This window comes from Ostrea edulis, chromosome 5 (assembly GCF_947568905.1).
Source record: "Ostrea edulis chromosome 5, xbOstEdul1.1, whole genome shotgun sequence".
In the NCBI taxonomy this organism is placed as follows: Eukaryota; Metazoa; Mollusca; class Bivalvia; order Ostreida; family Ostreidae; genus Ostrea; species Ostrea edulis.
In genome coordinates, this window is record NC_079168.1 from 17723688 (window position 1) to 17747030 (window position 23343).

The window sequence follows — 23343 nt, forward strand, 5'->3', positions numbered from 1 at the left end:
ATTAAAAATGATCATGACCACATTTGAAGAAGAAAAAAAAAACACGACACCGACAAAAGACATTAGAATTCAATGCATGGTACAACAACCTAAAAGTGATATTCTTTTTTTTAAAAATCACAATGATAATGATGATAAATGTACATACGTAGTGATAAAACTGCAGTAGCCATTTTTATAGACTGAAGTATGAGCTACGTGTACTAACCACTAGAAAGCAGATATACACAAAAAAAAAAAAAAAAAAAAACAACAACAAAAAAAACAAACCTGTAACCACGGAGAGAAATCTGACAATGAAAGGTACAAAACAAAAGACAAAATATGAAGAAAAAAACCGGGAAAAAAAAACCCAGCCAAAACACGAGCGTTTTTGAAATTTATTTAACACGAAAAAATAAAATAAAATAAAATAAAATTGATAAATACAGTTCACACTCGCATGTATTGACGCAATGAAACAATGAATCGATCAAATCAGTATTGATAGATCGAAAAGTTAGAAGTTACATATCAATTTTGTATGAATTACACATGTATATTAGTTGCTCAATTGCCAAATGAAAGCAAAAATATGGTTTCGGAATAGGATTTTCACATTCTGTAAGTCGCGGTTTTTTGGGAGTAAAATTTTGATCTGACGTCTGTGTCCGACATACGTGCATACTACTCCCAATTTTTTTTTCTTGCCATAAAACTTGAGAATTGTGACAACTGACGGTGTTATTAATGCGTTAATATCGGTTTCATTAGTAACAAACCAACACGAGTGATCGATTAAATAGCAAAATAACAATCCCGAGAACTTAAGGTAGTAGTGAAGATTTTGTTTTCATATATATGTCGATTAAAGTCAACGTACAACATTTTTGTTGCGAACATTGCAGGAAGAACCGACTTACATACGGAAAAACATATACATGCAAAATACATACAGTACATCGGAAATAACTTCATCTACTATGAAATATGCTAGAATTTTTAAAGTCGTCCAAAAAACTAAATATATTTAACCCCGATAAATACTAGTAAACATAATAAACCAAATCATCATAAACAAACAAATATGCACATCTGAATATGACGAAATACAGACGAAAATTATAAACATATTTTGAAAACTTTATGTACAATAAAATGTCTGGTGGATAAGGTGTTTTTACAGATGATAAGATACATGTAAAAAAAAAAAAAAAAAAAAAAAAAAAAAAAAAAAAAAGAAACAAACAAATAAAACAAAAACAAAACATCTGTTGACAAATTCATAGGAAAATAAGGTTATTATATTAATAACAATCAACATTGACAAATGAAATCATCAGTTTATCATGTAAACTTGATCAACAAACTGATCGACAAGTTAGGCTTGCACCAAAAGACAAAGCGTGCAAGCGATGCAGCTCTTGTTGACAAAATGCATAAAAGGGTAAAACAGCTTTCCACAGACAAGACTGACATTTAAAAAGAAAACCTTTATGACGGTATTCCAGTCCACGCCCATATAAATCCTGGAATTCACATTATTCTATATCTCTTCTTATCTTTGGAACTTTCATTTCGGAAATATATTCTTTCGTGTTGAAATTACCTGCAAAAAGTAATTAACAGTGAAACATAGTTAGCAAAGATCATCTTATTACGGAAATCATTGAAAGTTTTTGGTACTAACCTTAAAATATCGAAATTCTGAGAAATAATGGATACCCCTCCAGAAGACAACTCCAAGTCCAATGTCCATCTAAAACTTGTACAGCATGGTTTGGTTGTGTATGACAAATTTTCCCTCGCAGCTCCTGTGCGACTGGAACTTTGTTCATTCATCTCTAAAACGCTGTACGTTCTTGGCAATACCAGTGCCATATTGCTTGATGTTTTGGTGATTTCTGATCAGATGGATCTGAGACTGCTATTTATACTGCTATCTAGCTGTGTCTGACCAATCCCCCAACTCCTTGTATATAACAAGTATATTGGTGTAGAATTGCAAATATTGAGTGCGTTTTAACACCTCGTACCTGATGATTCAGCGATTTTCATTCTACAACGTACTGAGAGACGAGTTGTCTGATGATGCGGTACTTTTTATTCCCTGACGTACAGGGAGACGCCGTACTGGTTATACAATACGCGTCGTTTCGAGATAATGTAAATTACATGTAGCTGAGTACCCCCTCCCCCCCTCTCGTTTCACATGCTAACTTGAATACATTTTTGTTAAAGTTGAATTTTAAAGAAATTGAATACTAGTGTCCATCTGCAAAATTAGCTTTTAAAAATATGAAAGGTGAAGACAACAAGCGGTGATCAATCTCATAACTGCTATAAGCAATACAGAACATAGATTTGGGCAAACACGGACCCTTGGATATACCAGAGGTGGGATCATGTGCCTAGGAGGAGTAAGCATCCCCTGTCGACCGGTCTCACTCGCCGTGAGCCCTATTTCTTGATCAGGTAAACGGAGTTATCCGTAGTCAAAATCAGTGTGCCAAGAACGGTTTCCAATGTTTGAGGATCATTCAGACAGAAAATAAGATATACATGCACGTGTACTATATATATATTTATAATATAATTATATATGCGTGTTCTGTGTAGGTTACAGTCACATTACTCTTTGCTAAGTTTACATTTGTAACGTTGAACGATAAGAGGGTTGGTTGGTTGCATATTGTTTAATGTCCAGCTCGAGAATTTTTGACTCGTATGGAGACGTCACCATTGCTGGTGATTTAGGCCTATGTTCGGCGCATACGGCCTTTGAGCAGGGAGGGGTCTTTATCGTGCCACACCTGCTGTGAAACAAGGCCTCGGTTTTTGCGGTCTCATTCAAAGGACCGTTCTATTTAATCGCCTTTTTCGACAAGCTAAGGGTACTGAGGACCTACTCTAACCCGGATCTACATGGGACTATTTAAGGGAATCCGGGGAACTTGGAATATAGCGAGCGCAGTGAGTTTTACGTTAGATTATGAACAATTGAATATTGTCTGAAGAGTTTAAGGGTAGGGCGCTGTCTGGTACTTTCTGGGGGCATATTGGGGTGGGGTGGGGGGGGGGGGGGGGGGGAGGTGGGGGGGGGGGGGTTGTAGGTGACTTCAAATTCGTATAGAAGTCAGTATCTGGAAAGTTACAATTTCTTTTAAGCATTGTAACACCAGCTTGAATATTCACCAAAAATTAATATTCTGTCCCTAATTAAATAGAAAATGAATAGATGGTTTATTACGGTATCTAAAAATAATGATTCCGTAATCTTCAATCTAAAATACTACCCCACCCGCGAAACTGTGTCAGATTTGTCATGTAATGCGTGACAGCATGTTGTTCTTTATTCCTGATTGATACAAACAAGACTGATAAATTTGGCCAGTTTAAGTCCATATGCACACCAGTGCGATGATTCTGGAATTTACACGATTTCTGATAATCATTTGAAAATTTGTAAAAGTGTTGAAGTATACTTCTTGCAATCTTTATGTAAAAAAAAAAAAAAAAAAACCTCCCTCTTTTCTTGAAATGTTCACCAAGGCTATTATTATCCATGTCACTTTCCACCCATGTTCATGCTGTTGTTTTGTTTAATTGAATTTTATGAGACAAAATTGATTTTGTTTTCATTACAAAAATAACTTTTGTTTTACAAAAATATGATTTTATGATAACTTCAATTCCGTAATGACACATACAAAATTATCTTTCGGTGAAAAAAAATATTTTTGTCATGACAAAATTCATTTTTGTAGACAAAAGTCATTTTTGTAGATGAAAGTCATTTTTGTCAAGACAAAATTAATTTTTTTTTTCCAGTTATACATGTACACATGCAAATAAGCCCATGTTTGACCTTTACTGGTAACCTACTCACCGAATAGTTGAAACGCTTACATTTAGTTCATACTTGTGTAAAGGTTAATCAGACTTGGAAGGTATGATAGTAAACGAATACTTCTTGAATATACCCGTAAATATTACGCTTTTGATAGTTCATGCCCTTCAAAGAATATTTTCCATTGATTGTCAAATAATTCTATCCCAATTCTTTGTTCAGTAATCGGCCAGTACTTTATAGTATATCATAACCTCCCTCCTATTTTGCTAATAAATGAGATTCCAGGGCATGTGCCTTTGACAAGGAATCGGAAAAGAGTTTGCTGATCAATGTACATATGTAAGTATATCAAACATCAACAACAATAAAACGGATGATACAAACAAGCAGTATTGTACTGCAATGAGAGGCCTCCTTACAAAGTCGTGATGAGAGTTTTCATTTGCATATCCATGTTTGGATTCTGCAAACAAACTTCTGCATACAAAATTGACTTCTATTCGACAAAATTGACTTTTGTGACGTAAAATTTAATTTTATGTTCAATTTCTACTTTTATCGAACAAAACCAAATTTTGTCCACACAAAAATGGATTTTAAGTACAAAATCGCTTGTCATTTGGCGTCTCGAAATCAACCTTTTTTGTAGAAAGTCAATTTTGTCTCATAAAATTTACTTTTGTTATCTATTTTGCAAATTAGGTAACAAAAGTGAATTATGTATGCAAATAGGTTTATATTTGCATACCTAATTGACAAAATTGAATTATTTGATAACAAAAATGTTTTGGGTTTATTTTTTTCATTTTCAAAAATGAATTTTGCCAAGACAAAAATTAATTTCGCCATCACAAAATTGAATTTTGTCAAGACAAAAATTATTTTTGTCCACTGAAAGATTTACAGAAATGAAGTTATCATAAAACAAGTATGTATAACATATGTTTGTAAAACAAAAATGACTTTGTTATGACATACTTCAATTTTGTGTATACAAAATTGATTTTGTTTACAAAAAGATCAAGTCTCAATTGGCGCCCCGAAACAACAGTGCCAGTGAATATATTAGTTAGCAGACCCCATTTCACTATTCTGACACTGATTTTATAATGCAATGTGCGTTGCAAAACCTAGACATCTTATGAAACTGTAGATAGTATCTTTGAAATAGTTAAAGTATGATTACAAAATCATTTAATGTTTACATTGTTAACGCATTTTCTGATATCTGAAGACTTGTTTTGTGTGGCGTCAAAGACTAAACAATTTCCCGTATTTTCTCAATGTTTGTCGGAAAAGGCTATCTTACATGTAAAAGTACAGTGAAATATGCCTTACAAGCGAAGCCTACACATATTTCCTGCTATGAAGTTAGCAATAAACTCCACCTTCAATAAATACGTTTTCAATTTTGATAAACAGGCCTGATGTACTAGGATGGCTGCCGTAGTTGCTAAGTGAATCCAGTGCTTTGTTTTTTTTAATGTAATATGTATTTTACTAAGCGAAGATAAGTACTTTTGTCTTTTTACATTCAATCATAAGGAATGAATTTAATTTTGGGACATATCATGCGATATAACCTTGTTTAGGTCAGTGTACGATTAATATAATTAATCTGCTTTGAAGATTTATAAGCGTAAACTGATCCAAACCAGGTTATATATATCTCATGACATGTCTCAAAATTGAATTAATTCTATCTATCTATCTATCCTTCCATCCATCTATTTATGTATCTCTCTCTCTATCTATTTATCTCTTTATCTATCTATCCCTTCACGTTAGGTGACGTATCGAGAGTTCCGAAAGGGTGCTCAATGTCTATGCGCGATGTATAGTTATCAAACTTTCTAACACCCTACTTTTATAATATAAAAAAAATTAACAAACAATTTGATGTCCTTTAAAAAACGACTGTACTACGTGGACCATAGGGATGCGTCTCTGATAGAAACTTGCTAGGTTGAAAAAAGGTGTTATAAAACTGTTTTATAACACCTTTTTTCTGTTACAGAGTTTGTTTTTTAAATCTTGAAGCATGCAAATATCTTATTGTTAAAGTATATATATATATATATATATATATATATATATATATATATATATATTATATATATATAAGACTCTAAAGTGCAATACGCCAAAATGCGATGGTCTTCACTCATACGCCAAAGTACGATGGTAGACATTAACCAAAGTGCGATGGAGTGACACACCGAAGTCCGTTGGTTTGCAAAACTGAGTGGACACAGTGTTTTGGTACAGACTGTACATGTATGTACTGTTATATATATCTCATGACATGTCTCAAAATTGAATTAATTCTTTCTATCTATCTATCTATCTATCCATCTATTTATGTATCTCTATCTGTGTGTTCTTAAACACACACAAATCTTCAAACACGAAATAGTATAGAATGTTTTGCGAACCCCTCCCCAGGAATTACGTGTACATCACAAGTAACAAATGATCATGAATTACAACATGTTTGAGTGAAGAACAAATGTTCTTTTCCGTTCTCACAGTCCTCAACAGTGTAAGCCTTGCCCTTGCTATCGTCAATGTCAACCACCCGTGTCATCCTCCAATATCCCAAAGACATTGCTAGCAGAAAAAACCTTCGTTGAGACAATCTGAAGCGGCATCTCTTTGGTTTGATTGTCAAAGGCGTTACGAATGACGTCATACTAACGTGACATAACAAACGTTATGCCCGCAGCATCAGACTTTGTCGGGCCAGACCATCGCACTTTGGCGACGCGTGTCTATAAGAGAGGGATCATCGCACTTTGGCATGACCATCGCACTTTGGCGTCCGTAACGTTAACAAACCATCGCACTTTGGCGCAGACATCGCACTTTGGTGTGACCATCGCAATTTAGAGTCTTACATATATATATATATATATATATATATACTGATCTATATTGGTTATAACGTAGGTACATGTAATTTTACACCAGTAAATACGATCTATATTAGTTATAACGTAGGTACATGTAATGTGTCAGTAGTAAATACGATCTATGTTAGTTATAACGTAGGTACATGTAGTATCACAGTAGTAAATGTGTTCTATAATAGTTATAAGGTAGGTACATGTAGTATCACAGTAGTAAATACGATCTAAATTGGTTACAACGTAGGTACATGCAATGTTACAGTAGTAAATGTGATCTATATTAGTTATAACGTAGGTACATGTAGTGTGTCAGTAGTAAATACGATATATATTGACTATAACGTAGGTACATGTAGTGTGTCAGTAGTAAATACGATATATATTGATTATAACGTAGGTATTTGTAATGTTACACCAGTAAATACGATATATATTGACTATAACGTAGGCACTTGTAATGTTACACTAGTAAATACGATATATATTGATTATAACGTAGGTACATGTAGTGTGTCAGTAGTAAATACGATATATATTGATTATAACGTAGGCACTTGTAATGTTACACCAGTAAATACGAGATATAATCACTATAACGTAGGCACTTGTAATGTCATAGTAATACATTGTGTAAATACGATCTATATATTGTATTTTTTTATGCTTTCCGCCACACTCAACAATTTTTCAGTTATCTAGTGGCGCCCAGTTTTTGTTGGTGGAAGAGAGAACCCAGATACAATGTACCTGGGAAGAGACCACCGACCTTCCGCAAGTAAACTGGGAAACTTTCTCACTTACCGGCGCGAGCGGGATTCGAACCCGCGACGACCAGAGGTGAGAGGCCGTGTGATTTTGAGCGCGATGGCTTTAAATACTCGGTCACGGAGGTCTCCGATCTATATAAGTTAAAGGCAGATAAACAAGCATCAGATCAGTTCAACACGTAAATATATCAGTATGATTTAATAACGAATGACAGTAGAATACTATTGCAGTACTTTAATACAACATCCACCAGCAGAATGTAAAACTTTTCATTCCTTATACAATTATGCACACACACACACACACACACACACACACACACACACACACACACACACATATATATATATATATATATACATACATATATATATATATATATATACCGGTATATATAATTATTATCTTTATGATTCTTCATGTAACATGGTACATGACAGGAAGTAGGCACTCCCTTCGTTAACCCTCTTCATAATATACGAGTACATGTACATACATCATACAGTGTACAAAGTGTGAAGGTCGCGTATTCCTTGTATGTGGCATGAGCAAGCATCATGCCTGGAGTATTGCAAGTTTCAATATGGTGTCAATGATCTATAAAATGCATTTCCAGAGTAAGATACGTTAATTAAATCAGAATTAAACGGAACGTAGTATAAATATGCAGGTATTCAGAGCTATGTGTCTGTCTCTCTGTCTCTATTGTTGTTTCAATCCACCTGCTAACATGGCCGTAAATTCTGTAAATATATTTAAAGATCTAAATTAGATATCTTTTAAAACTTTTTATGTGAATTACAGATGATAGCTTTTGTAACCGCATGCAATTTTGAATTCTGATTAGCAATATTCAAGCAGCCGTACATGATATGAATTGGGCGGTTACATGAAAAAACGAAGATAACTAAAGGTTATCTGTCTCATAAATACCAGAGAAAATACAAAATTGAGAGGATAAACCACGGACTCCTGGAAACACCAGAGAGAGGACCTGGGCCCATATTCACCAAATATCTTACGACAAGCTAAACAAAACAAGTCTATCGGATAATGATATACCGATCATAAGGTCAATAAGTATGTATTAAAGTTTTATAAACCATGGATGTACTTTACATATGCAATTAAAATTGTCTACAAGAAATGAAAAATAAGAAAATTACAGTGCTTGTAAATTTTGATCTTAGTCGTAAGATATTTTGTGAATAGGGCCACAGGTGCCTAGGAGGAGTAGGCTTCCCCTGCCTGTAGTGAGACCTATATTTTGATTACGTGAACGGAGTGATACGTAAGCAAAGAACGGCCTAAAATGGTATGAAACACGCCAGACTGCATTCAATCTAATGACAAGTTTACAGCAGACATAAACACCATACGCTGTTAATGATGGAATATTACTTCATTAATATGGGAAAATGACGATCGAGAAGCTGAAATCATCCATTTTGTCATAAATTTGAGTTGTTAGTTTGCCGTTAACGTCTATATATGTTCAATAAAATATTCAAATATGAAGTAGATATGGAAGACTCTGTAATGTCTTTTATTTCGAGTTCACTGGGTTTGAATGAAAGGAATCGTACCCTCGTAATCAATTTGTCCATCTCCATCCCGATCGGCCTCCAATAACATTTCGTTCGCCTCGTCATCCGACAGTTTTTCGCCGAGATTAGTCATCACATGACGTAACTCCGAAGCAGTGATGTAACCTTTGTTTTCCTTGTCAAAAACTTTGAAAGCCTCTCTAATGTCATTTTCAATATCCACTTCTTGCATCTTTCTTGCCATCATTTGCATAAATTCATTAAAATCGATAATTCCGTTTCCTATTTCAAAAGAGTTGAATTACAATGTGTAGTAAACTGTTATGTAATCATACCAATATTGTTCCTCATATTGACAGTGTTTTGGTGTCAAAGAATATTTAAACTTCTAAAATGGTTTAATGTTGATAAGGTATAACAGTGATTAACAAGTACGTAATTCGTTGAAAATTGACATGAAGTCAATTGTTCCAATTATATTTAAAACATGTCATACACGTGTATCTATATATCGATTATTCCTTTTGAATACATGTGCCGGACAGTTTATATTTCAGACTATAATACTACACATTTCTAATATAAAATAAACCAAACATTTATAGATATAAAATAAACCAAACATTTATAGATATAAAATAAACCAAACATTTCTAGATATAAAATAAACCAAACATTTCTTGATATTGAATAAACCAAACATTTCTTGATATAAAATAAACCAAACATTTCTAGATATAAAATAAACCAAACATTTCTAGATATAAAATAAGCCAAACATTTCTAGATATTGAATAAGCCAAACATGTCTAGATATAAAATAAACAGACCATCAACATCTATGGCTTCCACTAGATCGTTCAGTTCATCAGGTGTCGGATTCTGCCCCAGTGAGCGCAGGACAACACCAAGTTCTTCTGTAGAAATCGTTCCGTCGCCATCTTTGTCGAACACCCGAAATGCTTGTCGATATTCTAGTCAAAAAGTGAAATGTTTAGTGAAGACTGCAGAATAAGTTAGTAGCTGTCAAATCATGAAAAAAGCGAGATTACAAATTACCTTCAACTTGTTCTTTGGTAAATTTTTCCTTTAAAAAATAGAAATTGGTTACAAGAATTAAGATATGACCCAAGCTATCAGAGTTGAAAAAGGAAACGAAGAATAAAATGTAACATGAGTAGCATATATCTGAAATCTAACTGCTCGTAACTACATAATGTATAAAGAAATTTCTTAAATACTATGGAGTTCACGTGTAAATAGATATCGCATCGGTTTTGTTAAAGGTTCCCTTACCATTGCTTTCAGTTTATAGCCCATTACGGTCTGAAGTCATTTACTATACGACAATTCTATTTCAATTACTGTTAATGGTCAGTAAATAGATAATTAAAATTTGCAATTTCTTGATATTCACCTAAAACGGATAGTAAGAAAAAATAATAAATAACTTACAGGATTAAACTCTTCATCCTCGGTTTGTAAACTTTTTTGTGCCTTCGACATATTCAAAATGTACGAAGGGAAATCACCGTGCTGTATTTTCATGTATTCATTGCATGTTTTCATAAACGCTTATTTCTATCCCATTGCTTAATGCTTACAGCGATAAAATCAAAACCACCACATCTTTTCATTCGACATAAAAGAAAACGAGAAGATATGACGGGTGAATAAAGGAATCAATCCCTGTTATAACTTACCATTTTGTATAGATGTATTGACTGTTAATCCATATACTGGTTCACTATTTTCATTTGGTATTACTTTGGCTGAATTTTCTGATATGTTGACACGGCAAATGGTGTCCCTATGCAATGGTCTTTAATTTTTTAATATAGTCAATGATGATATTCCTGGTTTACGTTTCTCTGCATAATATACTTATATCACATTTCGCCAACACATGTATTTTCTTGTAACGTTTCACGTCACTAAACACTTGGTCATTGATAAACATCTCTAGGGGAATACAACGTCTTGCAAGAATATTTAAATCGAAAATATACAAAAGCTTTCCAAATATGATTTACTTTTAAATGATGACAAATCAAGTGACAGATTTTAACACACAATAGCCCATGTTTGTAAAGGGAAAAATCATGAAAATATTTGTTCGTCCTCCCGAGTCTCCAGCGAAACTGGATATAAAAAGCTTTATGTTGAGTGTTGACCGTACAGATGAGCTAATGTAGGGATTTTGTTTAACCATATTTAATGAAGGTTGTCTTGAATTTCACCGTCAGAATATTTTTAGAATTGAAATAATCCATAAAAACGTGATGCAAGATAATGTGAACTCATTATCGATGGATTTTAATACTAATTGCTTGAATTTTCAATAGGAAATATTCTACTGTAAAACTTTTAAAAAGATATTTCGCACCTTTTGTCACCAGAGAATACTTATGCACCGTACATATTAAATGTTGGTTTCCACGCCTTAAGTGTAATGGCTTACAAATGTAATTTAATTAATCGTGGACGGTTCCTAGTTTTACAACACGGGATGAAATAATTATTTTGGATTCCTAAACTAATATTTACATTTCTAATGTTGTTGCCTTTGACATCTTTACAATTTTCCTCATGTAGTTGTAAGCTATGCACGTGTGGATACTGAATAATACTCTCTGTCTATTTTAACGACAGACGATTCTGACGGAAATGAAAGTAAAATATTTTTGTATGAACTAAACATTTTTAAAAATAAATCGGTACAAACTGCAACATTTCACGCCGTACATATTTTTATGTAGCGCTAACGCGCTTCCTGAAGTATGTGATGTGAAGCACGCTTCCTGAAGTATGTGTTGTGAAGCGCGCTTCCTGAAGTATGAGGTGTGAAGCGTCAAAGTTCACACCCTCATGTTTTTTTCAGAACTAAAATATATTTCTTAATTTCCCGGATTATCGACCCAAGTAACATGTAGTTATAACTAAACTACCTAATAATAATAGGATTTATTATATAGCTAATAAATAGTCTATTATAAAATCTGCGTAAAATCTAGAGAGTGTTAGCGGTCAATATCCTGAGAATTTATTGAACGCTAACTTTGCACTGCGTAAATTGTGCGCGCCCGAAACATTCCGAGTATGAGCGTTCAATATTGGCGTTACCATAACGACGTAAACAAGCCAAAATGGCAGACGACGGTCCTCCGAATCTGACAAAGCCGGTATTTGATATCATATTCATTTATTTAAACAAAATGTTTTACTGTACATAAATTATGATGTCCCCATTCACAAAATCAGTTTGCTTCATGCATTAATGACGGGTTTAATATTGAACAGTTAGGAAATGCTTGCTGATATTGCACACCTTCACCTTAGATGCCAATATTGATGAATTCTCGTCTATTTTGGAGTATTTTGAGTGAAAAGGGATATAATTTAACAACTAAATACTTTAGCTATATAATAAAATGGTTATTGAACTTATATTGGCACTCGTTGGCTGTCAAAATGCACTCGCAAGGTCGTGCATTTTCACAGCCAACTCGTGCCAATATTCACCAATATAAGTTCAATAACCCTATATTATGAAGTGCACACTAAAATATTTTAACAATTTTTTCTCCGATACCCAGCAACCTGGTTTCTTATATCTAACGTTATCTAATAAAAATATCAAATAGTGGTGTATACGAGGTGTTGCATTCTACATTCTTGGCTGGCGGCCCATTCCAACGGTCCTAAAGAAAAATTAAACTTCACTGTGTTTACTGAACGCCTTAAATGGATTAATTGATTGATTGATTGATGTTTTCCGTCACACTCAACAATTTTTCAGTTATCTGATGGCGCCCAGTTTTTATTGGTGGAAGAGAGAACCCAGATACAATTGGGTGCGTTCACAATTCTCCCGTTTGTTGATATTGGTGGTGCAATTTACCATTGGCAAAACATTGGTACCAATGTTTACCATTGGTAACATTTATTGTTTACCAATTCTGCAGGCCAACCATATTCATGGTAGAATTCCCAACGCGGGTTTTTCGTTTATTAGAGTCACCGACAAGATGGCGGCGGGAATCGTTCCTGGTAGCGTGAGTGACGATTCTTCACAAATAATACCAGTTTAGATGAATAACAGGGAGAAGACTATAAAATTTTTGATAAGGGGGGAAGGATATCAAATAGCTATCTGGACGTAAGTACAATAAAAACGCATATTTTGGTATATTCCTTTCATTTGATGCATACCTTTTCAGTGAACGTATATAGAGGCTATCTCTATTACTTTGCTGATTTTCTCATTTTTATCTTTTACATACGTGTTACCTTTCGACCCTTGCTATCTCTGCGGGCATAGCGGTCAGTGTAACCAAGGCTCCCATCCCAGTTCGGGCCACGGACGGAAGTTTTTTTAAATTGCGAGGCTACCCCTTCAGGTAATGGAGACTTGGCCTTTATTTTTAATGAAAATGGGGGGTAATAGTTACTCGCTTCGGCAAGCGCCTAGTTATTGTCTTGAGCTGGGTTACAATGTGCCCAATAAAATCAAAGTTCAAATTGCTAATGGCCAATATGTAAATCTAGCCAAATTGGTTCATAATTATGCGGACCCCAATGATCAAACAAAATACATATCACTTCAAAATGGTAACCTCGCAGTGACTTAAAAATCTAAGTTCAAATCTGTCATAGATATCCAAGTCTGGACAGATTTATTCCTTGTTTACTCATCTATCTTTGCCACTGTGCATCCAGAATGCACCACTTCTTTCTTTAAGTATATGCACACAATTCGCTTGGGGGCTAGCAGGTCACCTGGTTTGGGCTGGCGTGACTATGATATTCAGTTTCGTTTAAAGAAAGAGCAAAACCCCAGTATGTCATTTGCTAGCGTCGATCAGGAACTGTGGTTGTTGTATATGCAAGCCCCTTCAGTAACCCCCATTCCCAGTGACTAAAGATGAGATGGCAGGTGGAGAATATTCATTCTAAGGTTAGGGGGGTGGGGTGTTACATACGATATCCAGAGCTAAAAATTCAAAGCCCTGATCTTTCCAAGGATCAAGTTAACTAAGTATTTGGGCAATTGTTTTCCCCAGTGAACACAATAATCATTTTCCTGTCGGATCCCATAGTATCCGTAACCCCCAATGTTGGTGACCATGGCTGCTCTAGCGTTTTTGGATTGATGGGAGAAATATTGATGATGGGGTTTATTATGGTTCAAGTTTAATTGGTCTTTAGTGGGCAACAGTTTGTTCTGGCCAATATTTAATCAATTCATGAATAGACAACTATATCAGTGCTCATTCAACGGGGAAAATAATTCAATTTTATATTTTTGGTGACTGGCTCTTGTGTGGATTTTAGTGTGGTGTTCATTGATTAACGGTGTTCATTGACTGATGATTAATTGCCCATACGTGTCTAGGAATGCCCATTTAAACAAAATTATTGCCGACTCCCTTTTTGTGCATGTATATAGATCTAGCACATCAAATTGTTATTTTAGTGTTCACTGATGACGTGATCACATGTTGTTAAGGGATGCCCATTTCTGGCCCCCATTTTGTGTAAATATTGAATTGTTATTTCAGTGTTCACTGATTGACGACGTGATCACATTTTGTCAAGGGATGCCCATTTAAGCAAAATTGTTGCTGGCACCCTTTTTGTATATACTGTATATTAAATTGGTTTTTTAAGTGTTCACCGATTGATGACAAAATTGTTGCTGGCTCCCTTTTTATGCCTCGAAGATCGGGGGGGGGGTATTGTTTTTGTCATTCTGTCTGAAACTTTAATCCTGCTAATAACTTTTGAACAGTAAGTGCTAGAGTTTTGATATTTATGCCCCCCCCCCCCCATCAAAGAAGAGGGGTATATTGGTTTGCAACGGTCGGTCGGTAGACCACATGTTGTCCACTCAATATCTTGAGAACCATTCACTTGATGATTACGATATTTCATATGTGGGTTGGTTATGAGTAGAAAAGGACCCCTATTGTTTTTCAGGTCAAATGTCAAGGGTCAATTTACTCTGGACATAGGAATATATTGTTCGCTCAATATCTTGAGAACCCTTTGCTTGACAGACATCAAACTTAGCACACTGGTACATCCTAAGGAGTAGATGACCCCTATTGATTTTGAGGTCATATGGTCAAGGGTCAAACTGGGCATAGGAATATACTGACCATTCAATGTCTACAGAACCCTTTGCTTGACAGACATCAAACTTAGTACACCAGTACATCTTCAAAAGAAGATGACCCCTATTGATTTTGAGGTCACATGGTCAAGGGTCAAACTGGACATAGTAATATACTGTCCGTTCAATATCTTGGGAATCCTTTGCTTGACAGACATCAAACTTAGTACACTGGTATATCTTCAGTAGAAGAGGACTCCTATTGATTTTGAGGTCACAGGTTAAAGGTTAAGGGTCACACTGGACATAGGAATATACTGTCCGTTCAATATCTTGTGAACCCTTTGCTTGACAGACATCAAACATGATACACTGGTACATCTTCAGGAGAAGATGAACCGTATTGATTTTGAGGTCACATGTTTAAAGGTCAAGGGTCAAACTGGACATTGGAATATACTGTCCGCTCAATATCTTGAGAACTTTTTGCTTGACAGACATCAAACTTAGTACACTGTTGTATATTCAGGAGAAGATGACTCCTATTGATTTTGTGGTCAAGGGTCAAACTGGACATAGTAATATACTGTCCACTGAATATCTTGATAACCCTTTTGCTTGACAGACATCAAACTTAGTACACTGGTACATCTTCAGGAGAAGATGACCCATATTGATTTTGAGTTCAAAGGTCAATAGTTGAATTGGACATAGTAATATATTGTTTCCTTTATTTTAAGAATTATTTGCTTGATTGACACCAAACTTGTTACACTGGTACATGTACAGCATAAGGAGTAGATGACCCCTATTGATTTTTAGGTCACATGGTCAATTCACTCTTGACATAGGAAGATATTGCCTGCTCAATATTTTGAATTGATGACACTACTATCAATTAAATGATGTGTGGTGTATACCCCTTTTCAATTTTGCACCATGGGGGGCATATGTGTTTTACAAACATCTCTTGTTCACATGAGTATTCCTTATGACAACACCTTTCCGTGGTTACCAACATTTTTTACCCTTTGACCTCGACTTTGGAGTTTGACCTACTTTAACCTTGTCAATAACTTTTGAACAGTAAGAGCTAGAACTTTGATATTTCACATGAGTATTCCTTGTTACAAAATATTAAATTGGTTTTTTTCCAGAGTTAACTGATTACAATGTGATCATATTTTGTTTAGGGATGCCCAATTAAGCAAAATTGTTGCTGGCTCCCTTTGTAGCATATTGTGCATTAAATCCTTATTTGTAGTGTTCACTGAATGATGATGTGATCACTTTTATTAGGGATACCCATTTAAACAAATCGTTGCTGGCTCGTTGTATTTACACGGTGCATGTAATCAGCTCATACTTGCTGGTGTTCACTGATCTTGTTTTGCTTAGGGCCATCCACGTGAGGCAATTGCACTGTAGTTCCTTATTGCTGGTTTACCTGGGGGAGCTTACAGAAAGATGAGCTTTTAGACGATTCTACAGTTTTACTATTATTCTTTGTGTGTGTTTGGAGATGATGGTTCCAACCTATTATGAGGGTTTATCTTTTTGTCTATGACTACCACTGCTTGGGGAGGGTCGGCTCTACTGGTGGCGCAGTCTATGCAGTGGCTGCATAGTCTAGTGGCGGAGATTCAGCTTGCCAGTAGAGCTCACCTGGAGTTTTCATTCATTTAATTGATATTACAAATATAAATAAACATTATCTTATTTTTTCCCAGGTGTACATCTGGTCCCAGGGTTCACTTCGGGTTATGGTTTTTCTCCTTGCACTAGTTATGAGCAGCCGTGATCAGTAACGCCAATAAATCTAATAAGCTACAAGTCTGTCTATTTTCTTTTGTGTGTACCAGTTTGCTTGCCCATGTGTATACCATATTTTGTCTTTCATAATTTATATATATCGTCAGTAAAAAAATTAAAACAAAAATATATTGTTGACATTCTTGCTGTGTTAAAATCTCAAGCAATTACAAAGCGAGGATATATGAAAATGCAACTATTATTTAGTAAATAGTAGCATGGCATTTAATGCAAAGCATATATACATGTACATACATATGGCAGAGGTTCAACACAGGCATATTGGACATAACTGACACACTGGTAATACATAGGAAAATACAATAGGTCTTAATGGTTACATGGTCTGACTTCGAGTGAGTGTCTCAGTGCAGGAAACCCGCTTGTGTGCGAAGTCGTGGTTCACGACGCACGACCCGTCTATTTACGGAGACCTATCTCGACTACAATATTCTTTTAGAAGTCGGAGAGTTGTTACTTGTTACACTTACAAATATATGTATATACATACCGACATACATGTAGGCATATTTTAAATGGCTCTTCAGATTCAAAAAGTTACAAAATTCAGCAGAAAGTTTGACCTTTCTTTTGGTATATCTTATGGTACCAATGAAAGGACTTTTCTTATACTGATTATATATTATTTATTTGGATTTTTATAGATCTGACAGAGGGGACTCAAGATTTGAGCTCAATGTTACCAAATGATTTACCTGATGATCCAATTTATATCTGTTTTGTCAATGTAAAAATTCACATACCTGAAGTTGTTTTTCGTAAATTGAATTCTAAGGACCAGAGGAAAGAACATGCAGAAAGTTCATAGAAGAAAATAGCACGGAGGATACCACATCTGTTCCAGACAGTTTTGATTTGGAAGATAGTAGTGACAATGAAAACCAAGATATAAATGGAAATTCTCAGACACGAAATAACTGCTAGTAGTTTTAAAAGCACGAATGAAAAAAGGAAACTTTAAGCAAAAACATGTGGAAATCAGTTGCTACAGAAATAAAAGGGGATCAAAAACAATCCTAGTCCTGAACAATGCAGAGAAAAATTTTATTCTCTGAGGAGGTCGTACAGACATTTCATTGCAAAGAAGAAGATAGGGAACAAAAGAACAAAGCCTTTTAGTCATGAGTCTGAAATGTATGACCTACATGATGACCCCGCTTTTAGCCCGCCACTTTTGATGAGTTCCTTTGGCACAATTGAAACATGCGACAGTGATGAGAGCACCACAGAGAAAGATCCCCCTAAAAAGAGAAGATGTACCAGTAGTAATGAGCTCACAGAATATCTAAAGGAACGGGATGAAAAATTTCGTCATGCATTCAAGGAAATGCATGAAAAACAGAACAAGATCATGGAAAATCCTATTGAGAAACTATAGAAAAAACATACCAATGACAGGCTGTTAACTCAAGTTTTCCCTCTAGTTGAGAAACATGGGTATAGTCAGTTTTTAAATCGAGGTAAGCTACTGACAAACAAGTTGATGGTACAGGGATTTCAACAGTCTCGATTGAAGTCAGCATTTCGCAAATTCTATGGTCGTTATAACGATCTCGTTCGTCAATACAACCTCGCATTGGGTCAAATGCTGTCTGACGTGTTTCATACCGATTGTTAAGCCGTTCTTGGCACACTGATTTGACAGTGGATAACTCCGTTTACCTGATCAGGATATGGGGCTCACGGCGGGTGTGACCGGTCAACAGGGGATGCTTACTCCTCCTAGGTAGCTGATCCCACCTCTGGTGTGTCCAGGGGTCAGTGTTTGCCCAACTATCTATTTTGTATTGCCTGTAGGAGTTATGAGATTGATCACTGTTCGTTATCTTCACCTTGCATGTAACTCATGTTGATTATAAATCTAAAAAACAAAAACAGAAAAGAATTTACAAGTATTCATTATACATGTATGTGAAAAATTTGATGTACATGTCCAGTTTTGATTTAAAAATGTAGTTAGACGATATCAAATGTTTTTTCTTAAGGTTTTAAATTGTGATACATGTAGTTGCATAATTACGGGTATATTTTTTAAAAATTACATATTAAATTATTTGCATTTGTTTATATTATTTGAGTTTATATTTTTGCTGGTCTAAAATCTTAAAATAAAAAACCAAGAAATACAACAGTATTTATATCCTTTTAAAATGTATTGAATATTTAGCAACTGATGCATTAACTGCTGCCTAATCTGAACTCCTGGTAACTCGTGTCCATCTTTTGTAAAGGTCTCATCTCATCATTGTCCACAGCCAAATTGTCAGCATCTGGGGGCTCCTCTAGGTCACACTCATCGTGTTCAGCTAGACATAATTATGTTGTGAAGTACACAAGCTGCCAAAACACTGTTAACCAGAACTGTCATATGAAAGGTGAAGATAACGAACAGTGATCAATCTCATATCTATTACTTCAAATCTGAAAAGCCTTCTAAATCTACTTTTTAGCAAACCGAATGCAGGTTTAATAACTTCAAGACATTTGCTGTGAGTTTTATTGAATACTTTTTGTTGATGGCTGAGATTTCCATGGTCTTTGAAGATTGTTATTAGCCACCTTAAAAGAGGAAATCCAGAATCTCCGAAGAGATAAAAACCTTGTGGTATCTTTTCATTGCAATTTGAAAATAAGTCAGAACTTCTTAGTACAGTCGAGTCATGCGTACTACCAGGATTCCCTGTCCAGACGTAGTTAAATGACATATTGGAATCACAGGAGACAAGCAGAACAATTGAATAAAACCCTTTACGATTAAAATAAGCCTGGTGACAGTGTTTTGGAGCAGTAATATCAATATGGCTCCCTTCAATAGCGCCGTATACATTTTGAAATTGTGATCTTTCACTGAACATTCTCGCTGTTTTACTGATTGCATTGCACGGCCATCTGGTAGTATCTGGCATAATTCTAACTAGTGCAGATCCTGTTCTGTTCATGGATTTGTGAAAAGAACCCTTTGAGACATTAAATCGGTCCGACATGGAACGTATACTCTCAAGGTTACCTGCAATGATAACGTTTAAGTCTACAATGCTAATACTTCTGAAATCCGGTAATAATAAGACATTTTACTTTATAAAACAAACAAGTTTAATTTTACATGTTACAAATGTTTGCAAGCAAATGAGAATTACTCTAATTTTACATACCAATGAACCATAAAAACATTAGAACATCTTTGTCAACATTTGGAATTGGTCCAGTTGTTTGATTATATTCAGGTAGTGGTCGCAAATGCAAGCAAGTTGCCTGGTAGGTACCTCTTGATATTCTAAAGTGACTTTCAAAATCATCTAAGGTGTACTGTTGAATAGTAACCTCAACATAGTGTTGCACACGTGGTACAAATGAACGCTTTTTTGGCAAAAGAATATCACCTGATGACAAGTGATCATATAAAGTGATCATGTCCATGAGATTAGTTTTGTTAGGTTTGTCATTTCTGAAAATGGTGGAAAACTAAACATTTGGCGTTGGTAACCATTGACTACCATTGGTGACCATTAGTAGCCAGTGGTACCAATGGTCAACATTGGCAAACGTTGGCTGTTATTTTGTCTTCGGTTTGCCAATTTGTTGTTCACAGTTTTAAGGCAACCAATTGTACAACATTGGTACCAAAGACAACCAATGGTAAAATCGATATATGTACCAATGGAAGAATTGTGAACGCACCCAATGTACCTGGGAAGAGATCACTGACCTGCCGAATGTAAACTGGAAAACTTTCTCACTTACCGGCGCGAGCGGGATTCGAACCCGCGCCTACAGAGGTGAGAGGCCGTGTGATTTTGAGCGCGATGCTCTAACCACTCGGCCACGGAGGCCCCGGCCTTAAATGGAGAACTGAACGAATCACTATAATAGTGGATTAACTTCTCCAAATCCAAAATTAGCATACAAAACTGGTCACCGTCCTATTGAATTGGGCTTTGTATATAATAACATTTCTATAATTATAATATAGATGCCTTTATCTTGTGAGGAAATGTCTGTATTTTGGCTCGGGTTTGGCCTAACCGATCAGGTTCGGTATTACCCATCCCTTTTTACATGCTCTTCAAACAGAAAGGTAGCATACAATTTAAACTCTTGAAAATTTCAAAAAATAATCGCAATCCTGCTTAATTTCTTTTAAACCCCATCCCTCCCTACCCATTAATTGAGGGAAGTGGTGTTGTGTATTTGAATAGGTACTGCCCTTGGTTTTTTTGCTTGTTTGTTTCAGAACATCACAACATCCTACAATTTTTGCTGCATTCCGTGTATTGTTGTGGTATCTTTAATGGAAGAAACTAAAGTCCAAAGCTAGCTCGTTTGAAGGCATTTACGCCCATCCATTCAACTGATGTGTCAAGTTTGTGCTTCTGACTGTGTATGATATTTTGAAAACATTGAACTGTGAACATTGGCTTGATATATTATAATGTTAATAATAACATTTTATTTCATTGTTCGTGGTCAACCCGGATCAAACAAATGTTGCTTGAATTTGTGCTGCTTATTTTGTGCTTGTTTTGCTATATTTGAACGTGTTCAAAACTTTTGTATTGAAAAACATTAATGAGCTTCAAGGTAAATAACTGTTTGCGGTAAACCCGAGACAGTAAAAAATGTATGATGCTTTGCTTTGTATTGTATTGTTGCTTAATTGTTGGGTCTGCCCTGCTTGGCGACCCATTGCTGTTTATATATTATGCTACGACCAACAACGCCAAACAATAAATGTTTAGATATCTAATATTACTTTATGTTTTTTCATTTCCTATCTATAAATAATGGGGAGACTGTCGTTTTAGTTAATGCACAATTGTACTCATTTGGAAGAAATGAATACTATGCGTTTCTTGTCATTTTGAATATGTTAATGTACAGTAAGTAATAGTTAAGAGAATGCAATTTAAACCGACCACCCCCCTAAAAAAACAACCCAAAACCGGCAAAAATATCGCAAATTTATACACAATGCAAGATAAAGATAACGAACAGTGATCAATCTCATAACTCCTACAAGCAATACAAAATAGATAGTTGGGCAAACACGGACCCCTGGACACACCAGAGGTGGGATTAGCTACCTAGGAGGAGTAAGCATCCCCTGTTGACCGGTCACACCCGCCGTGAGCCCCATATCCTGATCAGGTAAACGGAGTTATCCGCAGTCAAATCAGTGTGCCAAGAACGGCTTAACAATCGGTATGAAACACGTCAGACAGCATTTGACCCAATGCGAGGTTGTATTGACAAACTAGATCGTTATAACGACCATAGAATTTGCGAAATGCTGACTTCAATCGAGACTGTTGAAATCCCTGTACCATCAACTTGTTTGTCAGTAGCTTACCTCGATTTAAAAACTGACTATACGCAGAACAAGCTCTTGCATATCGAATCAGTTGAGATATATAAACACCATATGCAGGTGATAATGGAATATTGCTACATAAATGTGGGAAGTTGACGATGGAGAAGCTGAAATCATCCCGTTTGTCATACAGTTGAGTTGTCAGTTTGCCGTTAATGTCTACTTTCAATAAAATATCTAAGTATGAAGCAGAAGTGGACGACTCTGTGGTGTCCTTTATTTCGAGCTCACAGGGATATATCAAATCGACATATGAATGAAAGCTATCATTGTTAATAGACAAAACGTCATCGATATATCTAAAAGTCGAATTGAAGGTCACAGCGAGAGATTGTTTCTTCTCACGTAGAAGTTTTTGAATAAATTCTGCTTCATATGAATATAAAAACCGGTCAGCTAACAAAGGAGTACAATTCGTGCCCATGGGAATTCCAACAGACTGTTGGAAGACCTGATCACCAAAGACCACGAAGATATTGTCAATGAGGAACTCTAGCATATTTTTTTATTTCAACTTCAGAGTACTTGTGCGTGGAATCAGAGGCAACTGTCTATGATATCAAAAAGTCTAGTCTTTAATTTATCGTGAGGAATGGTCGTGTATAGTGTTGAAAAGTCATAGGTTTTAATGCTATTGATTTGGGAAAAATTCTGTGATTTCAAGTTTACTAAAAGTTCTTTAGAATTTTGAAAAATCCACATTTGATTAACACCACTTCTGGCATATGTAGTCGCACAGTAAGTTTGAAGTTTCTCCTTCACAGCTGTTAACATTTTCGTGAGGAGCAAAGATAGGGGCTTGGTAGAGCACTTACTGGATCCAGCAATGTATCTTTGTTTGTAAGGGTTTTTATGTAGTTTAGGAATCCAGTATAGGTACGATATAGATATTCAGAGTACTTTTTGACATCATAGACAGTTGTTTCTTCAACAAAAACGGAAATCGGAAATATTCATATCTAGTGATCAGT

The 23343-nt window shown here is 35.4% G+C and overlaps 1 protein-coding gene and 1 pseudogene across 3 annotated transcripts; one reads left to right on the plus strand and one right to left on the minus strand.

Moving 5' to 3' along the window:
* Positions 1-7692: 7692 nt before the first annotated feature.
* LOC125649261 (neo-calmodulin-like) lies at positions 7693-11153 on the minus strand. Of its 3 annotated transcripts, none has more exons than XM_048876640.2 (5): positions 10760-11153; positions 10116-10143; positions 9887-10030; positions 9096-9338; positions 7693-8252 (listed from the first exon to the last, which is right to left on the minus strand). In XM_048876640.2, exons 1-5 carry the CDS (start codon positions 10760-10762, stop codon positions 8212-8214), a joined length of 459 nt encoding a protein of 152 aa, XP_048732597.2. In that variant the 5' UTR covers positions 10763-11153; the 3' UTR covers positions 7693-8211. The 3 variants fall into 3 exon arrangements, with proteins under 3 accessions (XP_048732597.2, XP_048732595.2, XP_048732596.2); XM_048876638.2 differs by lacking the exon at positions 10760-11153 and adding an exon at positions 10512-10615; XM_048876639.2 differs by lacking the exons at positions 7693-8252; positions 10760-11153 and adding an exon at positions 10512-10650 and having other exon boundaries at positions 8277-9338.
* A 1931-nt stretch (positions 11154-13084) lies between these two features.
* On the plus strand, positions 13085-18399 carry LOC125651293 (uncharacterized; annotated as a pseudogene).
* Positions 18400-23343: the final 4944 nt, after the last annotated feature.

Coding starts and splice junctions, on each gene's coding strand:
- LOC125649261 (XM_048876639.2), bottom strand. CDS start 10,625: ATGAAAACATGCAATGAATACATGAAAATACAGCACGGTGATTTCCCT. Junction 10,144..10,511: donor AGGATGAAGAGTTTAATCCT/GTAAGTTATTTA, acceptor TATTTTTTAAAG/GAAAAATTTACCAAAGAACA. Junction 10,031..10,115: donor TACCAAAGAACAAGTTGAAG/GTAATTTGTAAT, acceptor CTTTTTGACTAG/AATATCGACAAGCATTTCGG.